Raw genomic sequence first — 17,991 nt, 5'->3', positions numbered from 1 at the left:
CCGGGGGTGGGGCCGGACCTCCCACCGGACCTCCCGGGGCAAGAGGCCGCAGATGGAGCTGACGCAGCCGGGCAAGGCCGTCTCTGTGTAAAAATGTTTATTGTACCAATGTCTGGGATACAGGAAACTTAACAAAAAAAAAACCAAAAAAAACCAACACAAAACCTCGACTCCAAAGCGACGGTGAGAAGCGGCACACCCCGGGGGGGGGGGGGTGAGACGGGAGGGGCGGTGCCAGGCGGAGGGGACCGGGGCGTCGAGGCCTTACCAGCTGCTAGCGAGCGTGCGAGGGGGGAGGGGGCCGGGCCACACCCGGGGCCAGGTGAGGGGATTCTGGAGGTAGGCTCGAAGTAGTTATAAAACAGGCACATTATCCCAGGTCACCCTGGGGCTGCGGCTCCAGCTGGCACCGCCCCCCGCCCCCCCTCGACATAAGGAGGGGCGAAGGGAGGACGGGCTGGGGGGGCAGAGGGCGGGGACTTGGCCGGGCCCCTGGGGTGCAGGCCGGGGGAACCAGGCGGGAGGGGACGGGCAGCGGCGGGCGCTACTCTCCCTCGTGCTGGGCACAGTGGGCGGGGCCGGGGGGACAGGGGGATGGCTCCCCCGGCCTCTTGGGTTCCGGGTCCGGACGGGGAGGGTGAGGTGGCGGGGGCGGTGCCGGGGGGGTACCCCGGGGCCCTGGGCCATTCCCACAAGGGGCAGCGGGGGCTGGGAACGCGGAGGTTCCCCGCCTCCGGTGGCCGTTCTGGGCATCCCGACGGGCCCGGCTCCCCAGAGACACAGTGGGCAGCGCTGGGTGACAGCCGGTAACCCCTCCCCGGTCTCCACCCCCCGCCACGGGGCCCGGCAGGGAGACTGGGGAGCCGGGCTGGACCCAAGGCAGGCAGAGTGAATGCACTTTGGAGGAAGCGGGGAGGTGCGGGGGGGCTTGGCTCTCTACGCCAGAGGACGGGCACGGACTCCATCTGCCCTCCGACCCGAGGCGGGGCCTCTCCTCTCCCGAGGCTCCCCGGGGCCTGGGAAAGGGATGGCTGGGGGTGAGGACAGGGGTGGGGATGGGAAGAAGAGGAAGAAGAGGAGTGGGGGAAGACAGAGCCTGTTTGTGTGGGGCGGGCGGTTGTCGGGGCTGCGGGCCCATCAGGAGTTGTTCTGGTTCTGGTAGATGGACGCCTTCTCCTTCAGCAGGTCCAGACACAGATGGCAGCTCCAGCTCCCTGTGGGCGGATGCGATCAGGGTGGACCCGTGCCCCTGCCCCTTCCCCCCACCCCCCGGTCCAAACTCTGGCCTGACAGGAGCCCTGGAGGCCCCTCCCCACAGAGGACACGCCTATCCTGCCGGCTCTCCTTGGGCAGGAGGGCAGGAACCTGATCCCCAGTGGGCTCCAGGGAACCACCAGAGTTCCGACTCGGGGTCGGCTATGGGTTAGCTGGGCTCCCTCCCTCCAAATGCTGCTTCCGCCGTCCATCCGGGGGGCCGGGGAGGGAAGCGACTCGGGCGGCCACCCCTCCCTTCGGGGCACCGAGCGGGACGTTCTCCGGGGATGAGGGGAGGGCACGGAGGACGATGACGAGGGTGACCCCAGCCCCGCCTGCCCCTTGTGCTCTCAATCCAGGGGCCCCAACCCAGTCCAGGGGCGGGGGGTGGTGGGGAGAAGAGACACAGCGTCCGGCCAGGACCCGGGCTGGATTCTCCCACCTGCTACCCCCTCATCCCGTCGCCCGGAGCTCCGAGATCCCTCCTGGGGCCGGTGCCTGCTGGCCGAGGGGCCGCCCGGCCAGCGGCACGGTGCGGCTCGGCGGGCCCGTCCACGCTTCCGGGGTCGGGCTCCCCTGGCCCGCCTCCCGTTCCGCCCCGTCCACCGCCCCAGAGGGCCGCCCCCAGCCCCACTCACCCTCGGGCGGCTCGGACATGGGCGGGGTGAGGCAATACATGTGATAGCCACGATCACAATCGTCACAGAAGAGCAGCTGGTCCTAGGCAGAGGGGGGTGGGAGAGCGGGGCGGGGGGGGATTTCGGATGATTAACGTGCCTTGGTTGGGCCCTCACCCCCTCCTCTACTCAGAAGCCAACAGGGAGAAGTAAACCCCTCTCCCCTCGCCCCCCCTGGCCCAACCACGTCTCCGATCCCCCGACCCCCACCCAAGACTTAGTACAGACCTACCTCCTCCAGACAGCCGACCCAGATCACATCCCGCAGTCCAAGCAGCCCCCTAGGCATCCCCACCCAACCCATCTGCCCCGTGCCGTGGGCGCCTCCAGCCTTTTCCCTCTCACCCTCCGTCTAGCTACGTGCCATCGCCACCCTGGCCCCCGAAACCCCCGAGAGCAGGCCTGCCCCTCTCTTCTTCCACTCCCTTCTGCGTCGCCCCAACTCGCTCCCTTTATTCTTCCCCCCTCCTAGCCCCACACCGCTTATGTCCATTATCTATTATAGATTGGTTTGTAGTCACACCTCTCTCCCCCTCTAGACTGTCAGCTCGTGGTGGGTAAAGAATGTCTGTTTATTGCTCTCCTGCTGTCTCCCAAGCGCTTAGTTCGGTGTTCTGCACAAAGTAAGCACCAATAAGTACAGCTGACTGACTCTCTGTCTTACACACCCCCTGGGAGGGCAGTCTAGGGCGGACCAGGGTCCCGTCCCCTGCGGGCACAGAGGAACCTCCTGCCCCCACCCTCCCAGGTGGGCACAGAACGGATGGGGGCGGAAGGGTTCTCACGTCGTTCTCGGAGGTGCCGCAGATGTTGCAGCATTTGCACTCGATGCACTGCCAGCGGTAGGTCTTCACGGCCGCCATCATCACCGGGGTGAACTGCAGGCAGGAGGGGTGTCCTGCGGCCGCGGGGGGGGACACAAGGGGAAGCCGCTCACCCACCGGGTCCCCGAGGGGCAGAAGGCGGGGCGGACGGGCTGGCGCCCCGGGCCCCCGGGGGCACCCACCCAGGCACGGCACCCACCCGAGCGGCCGCAGTCGGAGCAGGACACCAGCTCCTCTGGCTGCCCCGTCTTCTTGTTGATCTTGGAGTCCCCCAGGCAGAAGTCGCAGTAGTTGTTGGGCAGAGCCAGTCCGTCGGGGCCCTTCTTGGCTGCGGGAGGAGGAGGAAGGCAGGGGGTCCGGCGTCTCAGGGGACCCCTGCGCCTTCCTGGAGCCGGCCGGTCAGCCCGCCCGCACGCTCCGCTCCTCTGGTGCCGGCCTGCTCACCGCCGACCCCTTTCCCACATCCTCCCTCTGGCCTGGAACGCCCGCCCCGCTCCAGAGCCGACAGAAGACTGCTCTTCCCGCCTTCAGAGCCTGACTGAGGGCACATCCCCTCCAAGAGGCCTACCACGATTAAGCTCTCTTTTTCCCAACTCCTTCTCCCTTCTATATGGCCCAAGCAGTTGGATCTGTCCCCTTGAAGCACTTGCTATCCACCCCGCCCTCAGCCCCAAGGTCCTTAGGTCCAGACCCGTCATTGATTTTAATGTCCGTCTCCCGTCTACCGACTCTGTTATATCGGACTCTCCCAAGAGCTCAGTCCAGGGCTCTGCACAAACTAAACGCTCAATAAATTCCACTGACTGACAGAGAGGCAAAGGAAGCCCTCGACTGGGAAAGGGGAAAGAACTCTTAGTGGGGAAGGAGGGGAAAGGAAGAGGGAGGGAGGGGAAATGGACAAGGAGGGAGGGGTAAGGAAGAAGAGAGGAGTCAAAGGCCGGGGGGTGGCCCTCGGCCCGGTTCCCGACCCCGGCACCCCCCGGGGGGAGGGGGTGGGGGTGTCTCCTTACACTTCTGCTCCTCGGACCTCTGGGAGACAGGGGTGGGCGGCTGCGAGTCCTCCTTGTCCTCGCCCTCCTCCTCCGCCAGATGGGAGTGAGCATAATGGTAGCTGAGCCCAGGACGGTTCTTGTAGCGCTTCCCACAGACTGCACGGGGGAGGGGATGGGGAAGAGGGCACAGAGAGGGGTGTCAGACCCGGTGCCCACGCTCACTGCCCCCCAACCCCTGGGGCTTAAGCCAGGGGGCACTCCCGCCCACGGGCGCCGGGTCTCAAGGCTTTCCCACAGAATGGGCACCGCTCCGGGCCTCTTTCCACCCCGGGGGTCCCTACGACCCCTCCCGGGCGGGCTTCTGGGCAGCCTGCACCCTGGCCCGCCTCCGTGGGGGTGGGGGGAGACCGAAGCTGGGCTGGGGGGGAGGGGGAATGGTGCCTCTTGAGCTCGGCCTAGCAGGCGGGAAGGAACCACCTCGGGGCGGTGGGGGGGGGGGCGGCCATACCCCTCGGGGCTGAGGGGTGGGGGTCAGGCGGGCAGGAGAGGGCGGCCGTGCGGCGGGGGCCCTGGGGGAGCAGGCGGCTGACGGAAGGAGGGTGGGAGGGCCGGAGAGCGCGCCTGCCCGCCGTGTGCCCGGGAGCCAGGAGGACGGGGAGGGCGCTCCCGGCGGCGGGCACAGCGACGGGCACCGCGTCGTCCCGACCCGGGATTCTCGGTCGCCGCTCGACCAGTGCGGGGGGCCGACGCCAGCTGGGGCACAAGCCAACATCTCCACCTACTTTCTCCTGGGCTCCCCCGCCCCCAGAGCGGACCTCCCCTTTGCCCCAAAGTATCCAGTGACCCTGAGCAGCAGCAGGAGGAAGGAGCGAGAGGGGAGAGGAACGAGGGGAAAGGCAGAGGAGGACGACGACGACGACGACGAAGAGGAGGAGGAGGAGAGGAGACCGGGGTGGGGAGAAGCGGGGCCCCACTGTCCCCCCGGCCCGAGGCTGGCAGCCAGACGCAAGCAGAGCTTCAGGACAGAGGACAGAGGAGGACACGGGCGTCGGGAGAAGGGAGAGCGGAGAGGTGGGAGGAGCCAGGCCACACTGGAGGGGACGGCGGGGGCGAGGGGAACACAAAGGGCTCAGAGCCGAGAGAGGGCGGCTACCTCTCGGGGGCGCTTTCGAGGTTTGCTTTTGTTTGAAACTATCTGAAAGACAGAAAGAAGAGTCGTGAGAGAGAGGCCCGGACGGCTGCAGACGGGAGACGAGCGACGGAGAGGGTGGAGGAGGTGGAGGAGGAGGAAGAAGAGGGGGAAGAGCAGGGAGAGGAGGAGAAGGACAGACAGACGAAGAGGAAGTGAGGCAGAGGCACTAAGGCCACACCTTCATCGCTGGTCCCGGTGCAGGTGCTCAGCAGGGCTGCTGTGGGGGGGGGCTCTCGGACCACAAGCCCCCACGCCCCCTTTACCCCCCGCCTCAAGCCCTCCCACACCCCCCCAGGCAGACACTGTTGGCGGGGGCACCGAGGGCAGCTCTGCCTCCCGGGCCCAGAGCCCCATGGATCGGGCAGGGTGTGCTGGTTGCGGGTTAAGGGGAGACGGACCTCTCCCTCCCTCCCCCACCCTTCCCCCACCCCGGGGAAGGAGCCGGGGCCAGGGTGGGGGCCCCCCCACTCCCCACCACTCTCGACTCACTGTCACAGGCGTAGGGCTTATCTCGGTCCTCCAGGATGGACGCGTCCAGCTTCTTGCGGGCGCTGCCCACGCCTTTGCCCTAGGTCCGGTACAGAGAGGCAAACTTCACCCCTGGGCACCAGTGGGCCTCCCCCAGAGTCGCCCTTGCTCCGAGGGCCAAGGGTGAGGCGGGAGAGTCGGGGCCGGGGGGGCCGCGGCGTTCGTGGGCCCCCGGCGTAGCGGGGTCCCCCTCATCCTCCCAGGAGATCGGGGCCGAGGGGCGAGGGGAGGGCAGTCGGGCCCCCGAGGAGCCTGGGAAGCCGGGAGCCTCGGCCTGAAGCAGCACGGCCCCACGGACAGAGGCTGGGCCTGGGAGTCGGAGGACCTGGGTTCTAATTCCAGCTCCTCCACCTGCCTGCTGGGTGACCTGGGGCAAGTCTCTTCTCGGTGTCTCAGTTTCCTCATCTGGAAAATGGGGATTCGATACCTTGTCCTCCCTCCTACATAAGTATGTGAGCTTCAGGTGGGCCAGGGAACGTGTCCAACTGGGCAGGGAGTGTGCCTATTATACTATTTTTCTCTCTCAAGTGCTCAGTACAGTGCTCTACACAAAATAAGCGTTCAATAAATACAACTGATGACCTTGTGTCTATCCCAGCGCTCAGCACACAGTGAGCATTTAACAGATGCCATGACGACTATGGTTATCATGACCTGCCCAACCGCTGCCCACTCTCCCCCGGCCCTGGGACGCATCACCCGGCCCGCACCTTGGCTTTGCCCTTGCCCCGGCGCTTGGGGGTGTCCTCCTCATAATCCTCGTCGTCCAGATCGTCCAGGAAGTCATCGGGCTCCAAGATCCTCTAATGGGGAGGGGGAGAAATAGGCATGGGAGGGGGGCAGGGCGAGGCTGGGGTCATCGTCCCGCAGCGCTCCTGGCCGCCCGTCCCGGGCTGGACCTCAGGGGGTCGACGATGCCTCTCCCAGTCTCCCAGAGGGAGGGACCGGGGTCTGGGTGGCGGCAGCGGGAGGGTCCCCCGGGGTCCGGCCTCTCCGGGTCCACCTGGGACCACCCGCGCGGGCAGGGGGAGGATGGAGGGAGGGGCCCCGGGAGCCACCTTGCGCGCGCGGCTGTTGGTGACGGGGAACTCGCCGAGGCTGTCGTCGTCCGCCCCCCGGGGGTCGGGGACGCCCCGCTTCTCCAGGGGGTCGGTGCGCAACAAGGCCTCCAGGCTGCTGCCGTCCTGAGAGATCAGCCCCTCCTTCTTCAGGGTCTGGTCGGTGTCTGGGAGGGGAGGTCAGGGGGTCGGTCAGCTCCAGCCTGAGGGAGCTGGGGCCGCCCCAAGCCTGCCCCGTGCTTGGGGGGGTGGGGCGGTTACGGTGGGCATCCCCCTGCCCAGACCCAGCAGCACCCCCAAGGCTCCCAGACCCCGGCGGCCCTGGCTGCCTCACAGTCTCTGCCCGTCTTACCGGGTTTGATGGTCGGGAAGGAGAGCCGGGGGTCCTCCGGGGGGTGGGCCCGCCGCTTTTTCCTCCAGCGTCGGGCCGGGTAGGAGTACAGCTGCCCAGAAGCCAGGCCTGGGGAAGGAGAAACTGAGAGCTAGAACCCGGGCTGACCCGTCGGCTCACCCCCACCCGTCGGTCCGTCTGTCGGTCCGTCCGCCCGCCGGGAGCTCACCGGGGCCGCGGTGCCTCTTCTCCATCCAGATGTAGCAGTTGCTCTGGGCGACGCCGGTCTGCGAGTCCAGGAAGGGCAGGCGGACACTGCGCTCGGCGCACAGGCGGGCGTTGTAGTTGTGACATTGCTCCATGGCATCCTTATAGTATTGCTCGCCGAGCCTGGGGGGACATGGGGTGCACGGGAGCTCAGGGACGGCGCCACCCCGGGCCCCGATGGTCCCGGCTTGGCCCAGACCCCTGCCTACTACAGGCCGGGCCCCCATGGGGTCCCGGTCATGAATGGACGCAATGAGGACCCGCCCGGTCCCCGCCTCGGAGCCCGCCCACACCCGGCTGCCAGCTGTGCCCAAGCCCCAGTGAGGAGGAAGGCCCGGTGATGCTGAGGCAAATTGGATAAGCGGTAATCACAGTCATCGGAGGCAGGACTGGACCGGGGAGCGGGAGCCGAGAGGAAGCGGACCCCATCCCTGACCCTAGAGGGGACGCCGGCCACTGGGCCGGAAATGGACGAGGGGCGTGGGCGATGGGATCCGTGGTCCGAGAGGGAGGGAAGGTGGGGGGCAGCTGTGGGCGAGGGCAGGGAACGTGGTGTGGTGGCAAAGAGGAGGAGGGCCACTGGGTGGGACCTTGAGTAGCCCACAAAGAGACACTCACTAATCCTCCAGAACACGGTTCCTTATTGCGGGGGGGTGGGAGAGGGGTCGTCTTTAAAACCGGCCACTCCACCCAAGCCCCGGTATCCCTCCCCTCAACCCAGGTCCCTAGCTGCCTGCAGGGAAGAGGAGGGCCAAGAGCAGAAGACAGGAGTCCTGTCTCCCAGCCACGGGAGGACAGTTTCTCTCCCCAGAGCCGGAGGAAAGCGGAGCAGGAGGGAACCGACTTCACTCTCCCCACCTCCAGAGTCTTATCCTCATTTTACAGATGAAGTCGCTGAGCCACAGAGAAGTCAAGTGACTTACCCAAGGTCACACGGCAGACAAATGGCAGAGCCGGGATTAGAATTTATGACCTTGTGACTCCCCGGCCTGTGCTCTACCCACTATGCCAGGGGAACAGGTATTGAATCCCCATTTTACTTCCATCCCTACCCATCATTTATCTTAATGTCTGCCTCCGCCTCTAGACTATAAGATCATTGTGGACAGGGAAGGCATCTCCCAACTCGGTTATACTGTACCCTCCTAAGTGCTTAATACAGTGCTGTGCACACAGAAAATGCTCAAAAAATACCACTGATTGACTGACTTCCCTCAGTGAGCTCCGGCCCATCAAGCGGCGCTGACATCTCCCCTCCTGCCTTTGTCTGCGTGGGCCGGGCTGGGGCGCAGCGCTGCCTTCCCAGGCCCCCTCACAGACCCAGGGTCTCTGTGGGGAGTGGGCTGGGGGACCCCTCGACCCTGGGGCCATCTCAGCCTGCTAACAGAAAATCCCCAGGAAGCCTCCTCCTGGGGGGCCAGTAGGAGAACAGCGCCCGACCACGGGGTGACCCGGGGAGGAGAGCGAACATTCGCGTCAGGAGGATGGGCACGGTGGCAGCAATAACGCCAAATCCGAGCCAAGGAGGGTGGCATCTGCAGGGGCGCAGAAAGAGTGAGAAGATCGGGGAGACCAGAGGCGGGGTGGGGTGGAAGAGGGCCTGCAGGAAGGGGAGCGAGGTGGATGAAAAAAGACCAGCTCGTTGTGGGCCGGGAACACGTTTACCAATTGCTATTATTTTTGTCTGTCCGTCTCCCCCGATTAGACTGTAAGCCCGTCAAAGGGCAGGGACTGTCCCTGTTACCGATTTGTACATTCCAAGCGCTTAGTACAGTGCTCTGCACATAGTAAGCGCTCAATAAATAGTACTGAATGAACTGCTGTACTGATCTCTTGCAAGCGTTTAGTATAGTGCTCTGCACATGGTAAGAGCTCAATAAACACCACTGAGTGAAAGGAGCCCCAACGGTCAATATGATGGAGACCTTTCAGAGTCCTCCGGGCCTTGGACTGGAATTCCCAAATCGGGATGCCTTTCTCATACCGTTTGGGGAAAGGCGCTAAAATGGCCAGGGGCGACAAAGCCCCTTCTGCCCCTGGCCCCCAGCCCAGCCTACCCATTTATTGGGGCCTCCAACCCCCAGGCCCAAGACAGTGACTAGCCCACCCCCCGGCCGATGGCCACATTAGCCCACCGGGCGATTGTTAAGCTTACCCAAGACCACTGACACTGGGATTTTCACCCTTTATTCCCCCTCCCTCTGCCCTACAGCACTCATGCCCAACATGGTAACATTCATTTATACTAATGCTTTATTTCCCCCTCAAGACTATCAGCTCATTGGCTTATTTTTTTAAGGTATTTTTTATGCACTTGCTATATGTCAGGCACTGTACTATGTGCTGGGATAGATAATAATAATGTTGGTATTTGTTAAGTGCTGACTATGTGCCAAGCATTGTTCCAAGCGCTGGGGTAGATACAAGGTCATCAGGTTGTCCCACGTTGGGCTCCCAGTCTTCATCCCCATTTTACAGATGAGGGAACTGAGGCCCAGAGAAGTGATGTGACTTGCCCAAAGTCACAGAGCTGACAAGCGGCGGAGCTGGGATTAGAACCCACGACCTCTGACTCCCAAGCCCAGGCTCTTTCCACTGAAGCCCAGAGAAGTGACGTGACATACCCAAGGTCACACATCAGACAATTGGACTGGGACTCCAGGTACTCTGACTCCTCAAGGACAGGGAACTTGCCTACCAACTCTATTCTATTGGACTCACCCAGGTGCTTCGAACAGTGCTCTGCACCCAATAAGAGCTCAGTTCATTCAAGCGTCTTTATTGAGCGCTTACTGTGTGCAGAGGATTGTACTAAGTGCTTGGAAAGTCCAACAAATAGAGACAATCCTTGCCCACAACGGGTTCACAGTCTAGAAGATAAACACGATTGCTTGACCGCTAACCCACCCAGGGGATTCTCTGGGCCTCTGGGTCAGTTTAACGGGATGCGCTCTGCCCAGAATGAATGTGCCCTTCCTTTAATGTTCAAGGCCGAGGAGAGGCTAGCGCCCCGAAACCTCCCCGCCTCTGCCCCCTCTTTCTCCCAGCTCAGCCCTGTTCGGGACAGGGACTGGGTCCAAGATCTCTTACGTCTATCCCAGGGTTTTGCACAGTGCTTGTGACACAGTGCCCCCTTAATACAATAGCTAGCTGCCTTTTAGCAAAAGCTGTGTATGGAGAGACAAGGAGGTAAAAGAGAAAACAGCACTGGGCACTACAAACATTAAGTCCAAGAACACTTGGAATGCCAAGGCTCAGTTCTTGGGGGTCGGGGGGGATCCTGTGGCCAGTAGCAGGGTCTAGGGGAAGGGAAGGGCATCAGGCCAAGTCTTCCCCACCTCCACCACTGCCCCTGGCCAAAGGAAATCAGATTTCTGGGATAACTAGGGGGAGGGCATCCCCTGTGCTCCCTTGGTACCCGGGGGCATCGTCTCTCCATCTTGTCCCTCCCTCCAGTGTCCCCCTAAGGGCCACCTGTTTGCCCCCTTCCATTTTCACCGAGGGTCCCTCATGCCCATCCTGTACCTCCTTCACGACCCTCCAACCTTCCTCCCTCTGTAATAACAATGTAGGTATTTGTTAAGTGCATACTCTGTGCAGAGCACTGTTCTAAGTGCTGGGGGAGATACAGGGTGATCAGATTGTCCCATGTGAGGCTCAGTCTTCATCCCCATTTTCCAGATGAGGTCACTGAGTCACAGAGAAGTGAAGTGACTTGCCCACAGTCACCCAGCTGACAAGTGCAGAAGCAGCGTGGCTCAGTGGAAAGAGCCCGGGCTTGGGAGTCAGAGGTCATGGGTTCCAATCCCGACCCTGCCACTTCTCAGCTATGCGACTGTGGGCAAGTCACTTCACTAGGCCTCAGTTCCCTCATCTGTCAAATGGGGATGAAAACCGTGGGCCTCACGTGGGACCACCTGATGCCCCTGTATCTCCCCCAGCGCTTAGAACAGAGCTCTGCACCCAGCAAGCAAACAAACACCAACATTATTAAGTGGCAGAGCCGGGATTCGAACCCATGACCTCTGACTCCCAAGCCCGTGCCCTTCCCACTGCGCCACGCTGCTTCCTCTGTACTAAGCACCCCCTGGGGCTGCCTCCCCCACTCGAGGGCAGGGGACGTGTCGACCAACGGTTACGCTGCGCCTTCCCAGCGCTTCTTGCAGCGCTCTGCACCCAGCAAGCGCTCAATAAACACGTCTGACACCCTGAATAAATAAGACTGCTTGATCCCTCGAATTCGGCCCCCCCATCACGTCAGTCCCGGAAAGCAGCTGGTTCCACCCGTCCTCGACGGTGGGCCTCGCGCCCTGCAGGTCCTCTATAGGGGCCATAGGTTCCCCCCTCTCCTCGTCCCGAATTCCGACAAGGACTCGGTATTTTCCGACAGCCGGTCCCGCTGGGACCCTCTTGAGCACACCCCCGCCCCGCCCGGCCGCCCCGGGAAGAGGTTTGGGAGGGAATGGCCACTCACAGCTTGACTACATTCTCCACCACGGCCGCCATCTTCCCTCCTCCTCCCGTCTCTGTCTCTGTCTGGACCGGGGCCCCCGGGGCCCGCAGCGCGCAGGCGCCGGACCCCGACCGCCCGCTAACGTCCTCCGCTCACTGCGCAGGCGCCGCGGGGGCGGGCGGACGAGCGCGCGCTCCTCCGCGCGCCCCTCTTTTCCGGGTCCTCGCGGGCGGGGGGCGAAGAGAGGCCAGTGCGCAGGTGCGGCTGGAAAGGCGGCCCTCCGCCGAACCGCGTTGCCGGGGCAACGGGAGGCGGGTGGGGCGCAGGCGCAATGGGAAGGATGACTTGCGTCACGTGCCGTCTGTCCTCCCGAGGACGGAGGGTTTGGGGCCTTGCGCGTGGCGCAGTTTGACAATCTCGGGCTTGGGAGTCAGAGGTCGTGGGTTCTAATAATAATAATGTTGGTATTTGTTAAGCGCCTACTATGTGCAGAGCACTGTTCTAAGCGCTGTGGGAGATACAGGGTCAGGTTGGCCCACGTGAGGCTCACCGTCTTCATCCCCATTTTACAGTTGAGGGAACTGAGGCCCAGAGAAGTGAAGTGACTTGCCCACAGTCACACAGCTGGCAAGTGCAGCGTGGCTCACTGGAAAGAGCACGGGCTTTGGAGTCAGAGGTCATGGGTTCAAACCCCGGCTCTGCCACTTGCCAGCTGTGTGACTTTGGGCAAGTCACTTAACTTCTCGGTGCCTCAGTTCCCTCATCTGTAAAATGGGGATTAAGACTGTGAGCCCCACGTGGGACAACCTGATTCCCCTGTGTCTACCCCAGCGCTTAGAACAGTGCTCGGCACATAGTAAGCGCTTAACAAATACCAACATTATTATTATTATTAAGTGGCAGATCTGGGATTCGAACTCATGACCTCTGACTCCCAAGCCCAGGCTCTTTCCACTTAGCCATGCCCCACTCTGCCTCTTGTCTGCTCTGCGACTTTGGGCAAGTTGCTTCACTTCTCTGGGCTTCAGTTACCTCGGCTGTATAATGGGAATTAAGACTGAGCCCCATGTGGGACAATCTCATTACCTTGTATCTACCCCAGCGCTTAGAACAGTGCTTGGCACATAGCGTTTTACAAGTATCATCATTATTAGTATTATTCAGAAGGCATTGGTTCTAATCCCACTTACACCACTTGTCAGCTGTGTGATTTTGGGCAAGTCACTTAACTTCTCTGTGCCTCAGTTACCTCATCTGTATAATGGGAATTAAGACTGTGAGCCCCACGAGGGACAACCTGATTACCTTGTATCTCCCCCAGCGCTTAGAACAGGGCTTGGCAAATAGAAAGCACTTAACAAGTATCATCATCATTATTATTGTTATTCACTGCTTTGGTTCTAATTCCACTTCCACCACTTGTAAACTGAGTGATTTGGGCAAGGCACTTCACTTCTCTGTGCCTCGGTTCCCTCATCTGTAAAATGGGGATTAAGACGTGAGCCCCACATGGGACAACCTCATTACCTGGTATCTAGAAACAGCGTGGCTCAGTGGAAAGAACCCGGTCATGGGTTCAAATCCTGGCTCTGCCACTTGTCAGCTGTGTGACTGTGGGCAAGTCACTTCACTTCTCTGTGCCTCAGTTACCTCACCAGTAAAATGGGGATTAACTGTGAGCCTCATGTGGCACAACCTGATGATCCTGTATCTCCCCCAGCGCTTAGAACAGTGCTCTAGACATAGTGAACACTTAACAAATACATTATTATCTACCCCAGCACTTAGTGCTTGGCATAGAGTAAGCACTTATTATCATTACTATTATGGAGGCCACTCCTAACAACCAGTGCTTGCTGGGACATTCCAAGCGCTTAGTCCAGTGCTCTGCACATAGTAAGCGCTCAATAAATACTATTGAATGAATGAATTTCTGTTGTATGTTCTCCAGCAGTGCACTCCAAAGCAACTGCAGGAAAGCAGCATGGCCTAGTTGGAAAGAGCAAGGGCCTGGGAGGCACAGGACCTGGGTTCTAATTCCCACACTGCCAGTGGCTTGCTGTGTGAACTTGGGCCAGCCATTTGACTTTTCTGTGCCTCAACTGTAAAATGGGGAAAAATTCCTACCTCCTCCTATTCAGACTGTGAGCCTGAAATGGGACAAGGACTCAGGGACAGGGACAGGGATTGGAATCTGATTAACTTGAATCTACCCCAGTGCTTAGAACAGTGCTTGACACTTAGTAAGTGCTTAACAAATAATAATAATACTTAGACTGTGAACCCTATGTAGAACAGGGACTGGAGCTGACCTGATGGATTTTTATATACTATGGCTTAGCAGTGTGGCTTAGAGAAGCAGTATGGCCTAGTGGAAAGGACACAGGTTTAGGAGTCAAGAGAATATGGGTTCTAATCCCAGCTCTGCCACTGTCTGCTGTGTGACCTTGGGCAAGCCACTTAACTTCTCTGTGCACTTCATCTGTAAAATGGGGATTAAGACTGTGAGCCCCACGTGAGACAGCCTGATTACCTTGTATCTACCCCAGTGCTTAGAACAGTGCTTGGCACATAGTAAGCGCTTAACAAATACCATAATTATTGTTATTATTAGAGGATAGAGCCCAGGCCTGAGAGTCAGAAAGACCTGGGTTCTAATGCCGGCTTCACCACTCGTCTGCTCTCCAACCTTGGGCAATAACTTAACTTCTCTAAACTCACTGTGGGCAGGGAATGTGTCTGATGTTAGAGTGTACACTCTCAAGTGCTTAGTACAATGCTTTGCACACAGTAAGCACTCAATAAATACTATTGAATGAATGGGCCTCAGTTCCCTCATCTGTAAAATAGGGATTAAAAGTGTGAGCCCAATGTGGGACAGCGCCTATGTGCTTGGCATATAGTAAGCACTTATCAAGTACCATGATGATGATGATGATGATAATTATTTACCTCAGCACTTAGAACAGTGCTTGGCAGATAGGAAGTGCTTAACAAACACCATTTTAAAAACAAAACAAAACTGAACTAAGGCTGGGGAGAGTTTCTCACTCAATCAATAGCTTTTACTAAGCGCTTGAGAGAGTGTAACAGGAGGAAGACACATTCCCTCCCTTTAAGATGCTTATAATCTAATGGGGGAGACACAAAAATCATTTGCTCACCTTCTCACTGTCCCCCATTCACGCCTATCCCGCTGTCGACCCCTGGCCCACATCCTTCCCCTGTCCTGGAATGCCCTCCCTCCTCACCTCCGCCAAACTCTCTTCCCTTCTTCAAAGCACCACTGAGAGCTCACCTCCTCCAAGAGGCCTTCCCAGACTGAGCTCCCCCACTTCTCCCCCTGACCCTCTGCTCCTCCCCCTCCCCCCTTCCCCTCTCCTCAGCACTATCCTCATTTGTATATTTTATTACCCTATTTATTCTGTTAATGAAATGTACATCCCCTTGATTCTATTTATTGTGATAATGTGGTCTTGTTTTTGTTTTGTTCTGTTTTGCTTTGCTGTCTGTCTCCCCGGATTAGACTGTGAGCCCATCATTGGACAGGGATTGTCTCTGTTGCCGAATTGTACATTCCAAGCCCTTAGTACAGTGCTCTGCACATAGTAAGCGCTCAATAAATACTATTGAATGAATGAATTTACAAATAATGGAAGCAGGAGCAAGAAAAGGGCTACCACAGGAAGTAGTACAAATTTAGAAAGGTGGAGTAGGTGAAAAAAATAATGGAAGGCATGAATAAAAATATACTTATGTCTCTAGGCAGGGTGGCTCTGTTATTTGTCTGCTGTGCGATCTTAACTTCCCTGCGCCGCATCTGTAAAATGAAATAAAATATCTGTCTCCCCTCCCTCAGACTGTGAGCCCCGTTCGGGACAGGGACTGGGTCCAGTCTGACTATTTTATATCTATCCCAGGTTTTAGCACAGTGCTTTTGACACAGTGCCCCCTCAATACAATACCATAGCTAGCTGCCTTTTAGCAAAAGCTGTGTATGGAGAGAGAGACAAGGAGGCAAAAGAGAAAACAGCACCGGGCACTACAAACATTAAGTCCAACAACAAAAAGGACAATCTTTTTCGGTGTCCAATGAGCCAGGGGTAGGAGGGCTGAGACAGGGGCATGCAGATCTCCCCTTCTGGACTGTGAGCCCGTTGTTGGGTAGGGATTGTCTTTATCTGTGGCTGAATTGGACTTTCGAAGCACTTAGTACAGTGATCTGCACATAATAAGCTCTCAAAAAATACGACTGAAGGAATGAATGAATGCAGATGTCTATATTCCCATTAATTCCGCCTCAGCATTCCCTTCCCACCTCCTTCCCATCAAGAAGCAGCATGGCATAGTGAAGCAGCATTAGAAGCAGAGAAGCAGCATGGCCTAGTGGCTAGAGCCCGGGCTTGGGAGTCAGAAGGGCAGGGGTTCTAATCCGGGCTCCTCCTCTTTTCTGCTGTGTGACCTTAAGCAAGCCACCTCACTAAGAAGCAGTGTGGCTTAGTGGAAAGAGGATGGGTTTAGGAGCCAGAGGTCTTGGGTTCTAAGCGCGACCTCTCCACTTATAATAATAATAATGGTATCGTTAAGCACTTACTACGTGTCAGGCACTGTGCTAAGCACTGGAGAGGATACAAGCAAATCGGGTTGGATACAGTCCCTGTCCCATGTGGGGCTCACAGCCTCAATCCCCATTTTACAGATAAGGTAACTGAGGCCTAGAGAAATAAAGTGACTTGTCCAAGGTCACCCAGCAGGCAAGTAGCAGAGCCAGGATTAGAACCCAGATCCTCTGACTGGCAGGCCCAGGCTCTACCCACTAGACCACACTGCCCCTCAGCGACCCCGTGCTGAGCTCGGAACCCTCCGCCTCCCCCAGTAGGTCCCGTCTCTCCTCCACCAGCTGACCGCCCCTCCCCTCGCCTCCCACGGATGGACAGGCCCACACGGTTGCTATGGAAACCACCCTTCCCCTACTGCACATGGCCCGAGTGGACGGGAGGGGTTGGGGGTGGGAGATGGTTTTCCCTTTGCTCCTTCGAGTTATTGCTAAAATGTCTCAGCGCAGGACTTGGGGGGTGAAGGCCAGGGGAGGCGGGGGTTGGAGGGGGTCGCACGGGGGTCCAGGCTTCCCCGCCAGCTCCGCTTTGCGAGAGAAGCAAGGTGGCCTAGTGGATAGAGCCTGGGCCTGGGAGTCAGAGAATCTGGGTTCAAAACCTGCCTCTGCCACTTACCTGCTGTGTGACCTTGGGCCTCATTTCCCTCATCTGCAAAATGGGGATTATTAAATATAATAATAATAATTGTGGTATCTGTTAAGCACTTACTGTGCTCCAGGCATTGTACCAGTGTTGTGGACCAGGCGTTGTGCCTGGCACATAGTAAACATTTAACAAATACCATTATGATCATTATTATTTACTACTAAGAGCTGGGGAGGATACAAGCAAATGGGGTTGGACACAGTCCCTGTCTCACAGGAGGCTCATAGTCTCAACCCCCATTTTACAGATGAGGGAATTGAGGCCCAGTGAAGTGAAGTCATTTGCCCAAGGTTTCACAGCAGACCAGTGATGGAGCAGGGATTTGAACTCACAACCTTCTGACTGCCAGGCCCAGGCTCTAGCCACTGCACCATTCTGCTTCTCAGATTAAGTCTGAGAGCCCATGTCGGACAGGGATCGTGTCCAACTTGATTATCTGGTATCAACCCCAACATTTTGTAAAGTCCCTGGCACAGGTTAAGTCCTTAATGAATACCATAAAAAAAAAAATGAAAAAGGCATCGCTGGGGCACGGTGCTGAACCACGGAGTGGGAAGAAGGCTGGGAGCAGTGTGGCCTAGTGGATAGAGGACAGGCCTGGGAGTCAGAAGGACCTGGGTTCTAATCCTAGCTCTGCCACATGTCTGCTGTGTTCCCTTGGGGCAAGTCACTTCACTTCTCTGGGCCTCAGTTCCCTCATCTGTAAAATGGGGATTAAGAGTGTGAGTCCCATGTGGGACAGAGACTGGGTCCAACCTGCTTAACTTGTATCTATCCCAGCACTTAGAAGAGTGCTTGGCACACAGTAAAAGCTTAACAAGTACCATAATTATTATTGTTGTTATTCTTATTCCTGGGCCAGGACTCCCATTCTCAACCTCTTCCTCCGGCAGAAACTCCTGACCACAGGCTTTAAGAAGCAGAGTGGCTCAGTGGAAAGAGCCCGGGCTTGGGAGTCAGAGGTCGTGGGTTCTAATCCCACTTCTGGTACTTGTCAGCTGTGTGACTTTGGGCAAGTCATTTGACTTCTCTGTGCCTCGGTTACCTCATCTGTAAAATGGGGATGAAGACTGTGAGCCCCACATGGGATGACCTGATGACTTTGTATCGCCCTCAACAGCGCTTGGCACATAGTAAGTGCTTAGCGAATGCCA

At 58.4% G+C, this 17,991-nt stretch overlaps 1 protein-coding gene across 3 annotated transcripts; it reads right to left on the bottom strand.

The window, feature by feature from the left end:
- Positions 1-80: 80 nt before the first annotated feature.
- DPF2 (double PHD fingers 2) lies at positions 81-11,731 on the bottom strand. 3 transcript variants are annotated; one of them, XM_029061363.2, is made up of 12 exons: positions 11,598-11,731; positions 7,086-7,246; positions 6,878-6,985; positions 6,526-6,692; positions 6,178-6,270; positions 5,429-5,507; positions 4,901-4,942; positions 3,766-3,903; positions 2,955-3,083; positions 2,717-2,829; positions 1,893-1,968; positions 81-1,214 (listed from the first exon to the last, which is right to left on the bottom strand). In XM_029061363.2, exons 1-12 carry the CDS (start codon positions 11,627-11,629, stop codon positions 1,138-1,140), a joined length of 1,215 nt encoding a protein of 404 aa, XP_028917196.1. In that variant the 5' UTR covers positions 11,630-11,731; the 3' UTR covers positions 81-1,137. The 3 variants fall into 3 exon arrangements, with proteins under 3 accessions (XP_028917196.1, XP_028917195.1, XP_028917198.1); XM_029061362.2 differs by having other exon boundaries at positions 1,893-1,974; positions 11,598-11,629; XM_029061365.2 differs by lacking the exon at positions 4,901-4,942 and having other exon boundaries at positions 1,138-1,214; positions 1,893-1,974; positions 11,598-11,729.
- Positions 11,732-17,991: the final 6,260 nt, after the last annotated feature.

This window comes from Ornithorhynchus anatinus, chromosome 3 (assembly GCF_004115215.2).
Source record: "Ornithorhynchus anatinus isolate Pmale09 chromosome 3, mOrnAna1.pri.v4, whole genome shotgun sequence".
NCBI classification, from domain to species: Eukaryota; Metazoa; Chordata; class Mammalia; order Monotremata; family Ornithorhynchidae; genus Ornithorhynchus; species Ornithorhynchus anatinus.
Note: the sequence above shows the minus strand (reverse complement) of the source record. Positions and strands in the feature narration are given on the sequence as shown.

Bases quoted from the DNA above. Each gene is read 5' to 3' on its own strand.
- DPF2 (XM_029061362.2), bottom strand. From the start codon at position 11,629: ATGGCGGCCGTGGTGGAGAATGTAGTCAAGCT. The intron at 7,247-11,597 runs GTGAGTGGCCAT...ATGTCCCCCCAG, and splicing joins GTGGAGAATGTAGTCAAGCT to GCTCGGCGAGCAATACTATA. The intron at 5,508-6,177 runs GTGCGGGCCGGG...TACCGGACCTAG, and splicing joins GGGGCAAGGGCAAAGCCAAG to GGCAAAGGCGTGGGCAGCGC.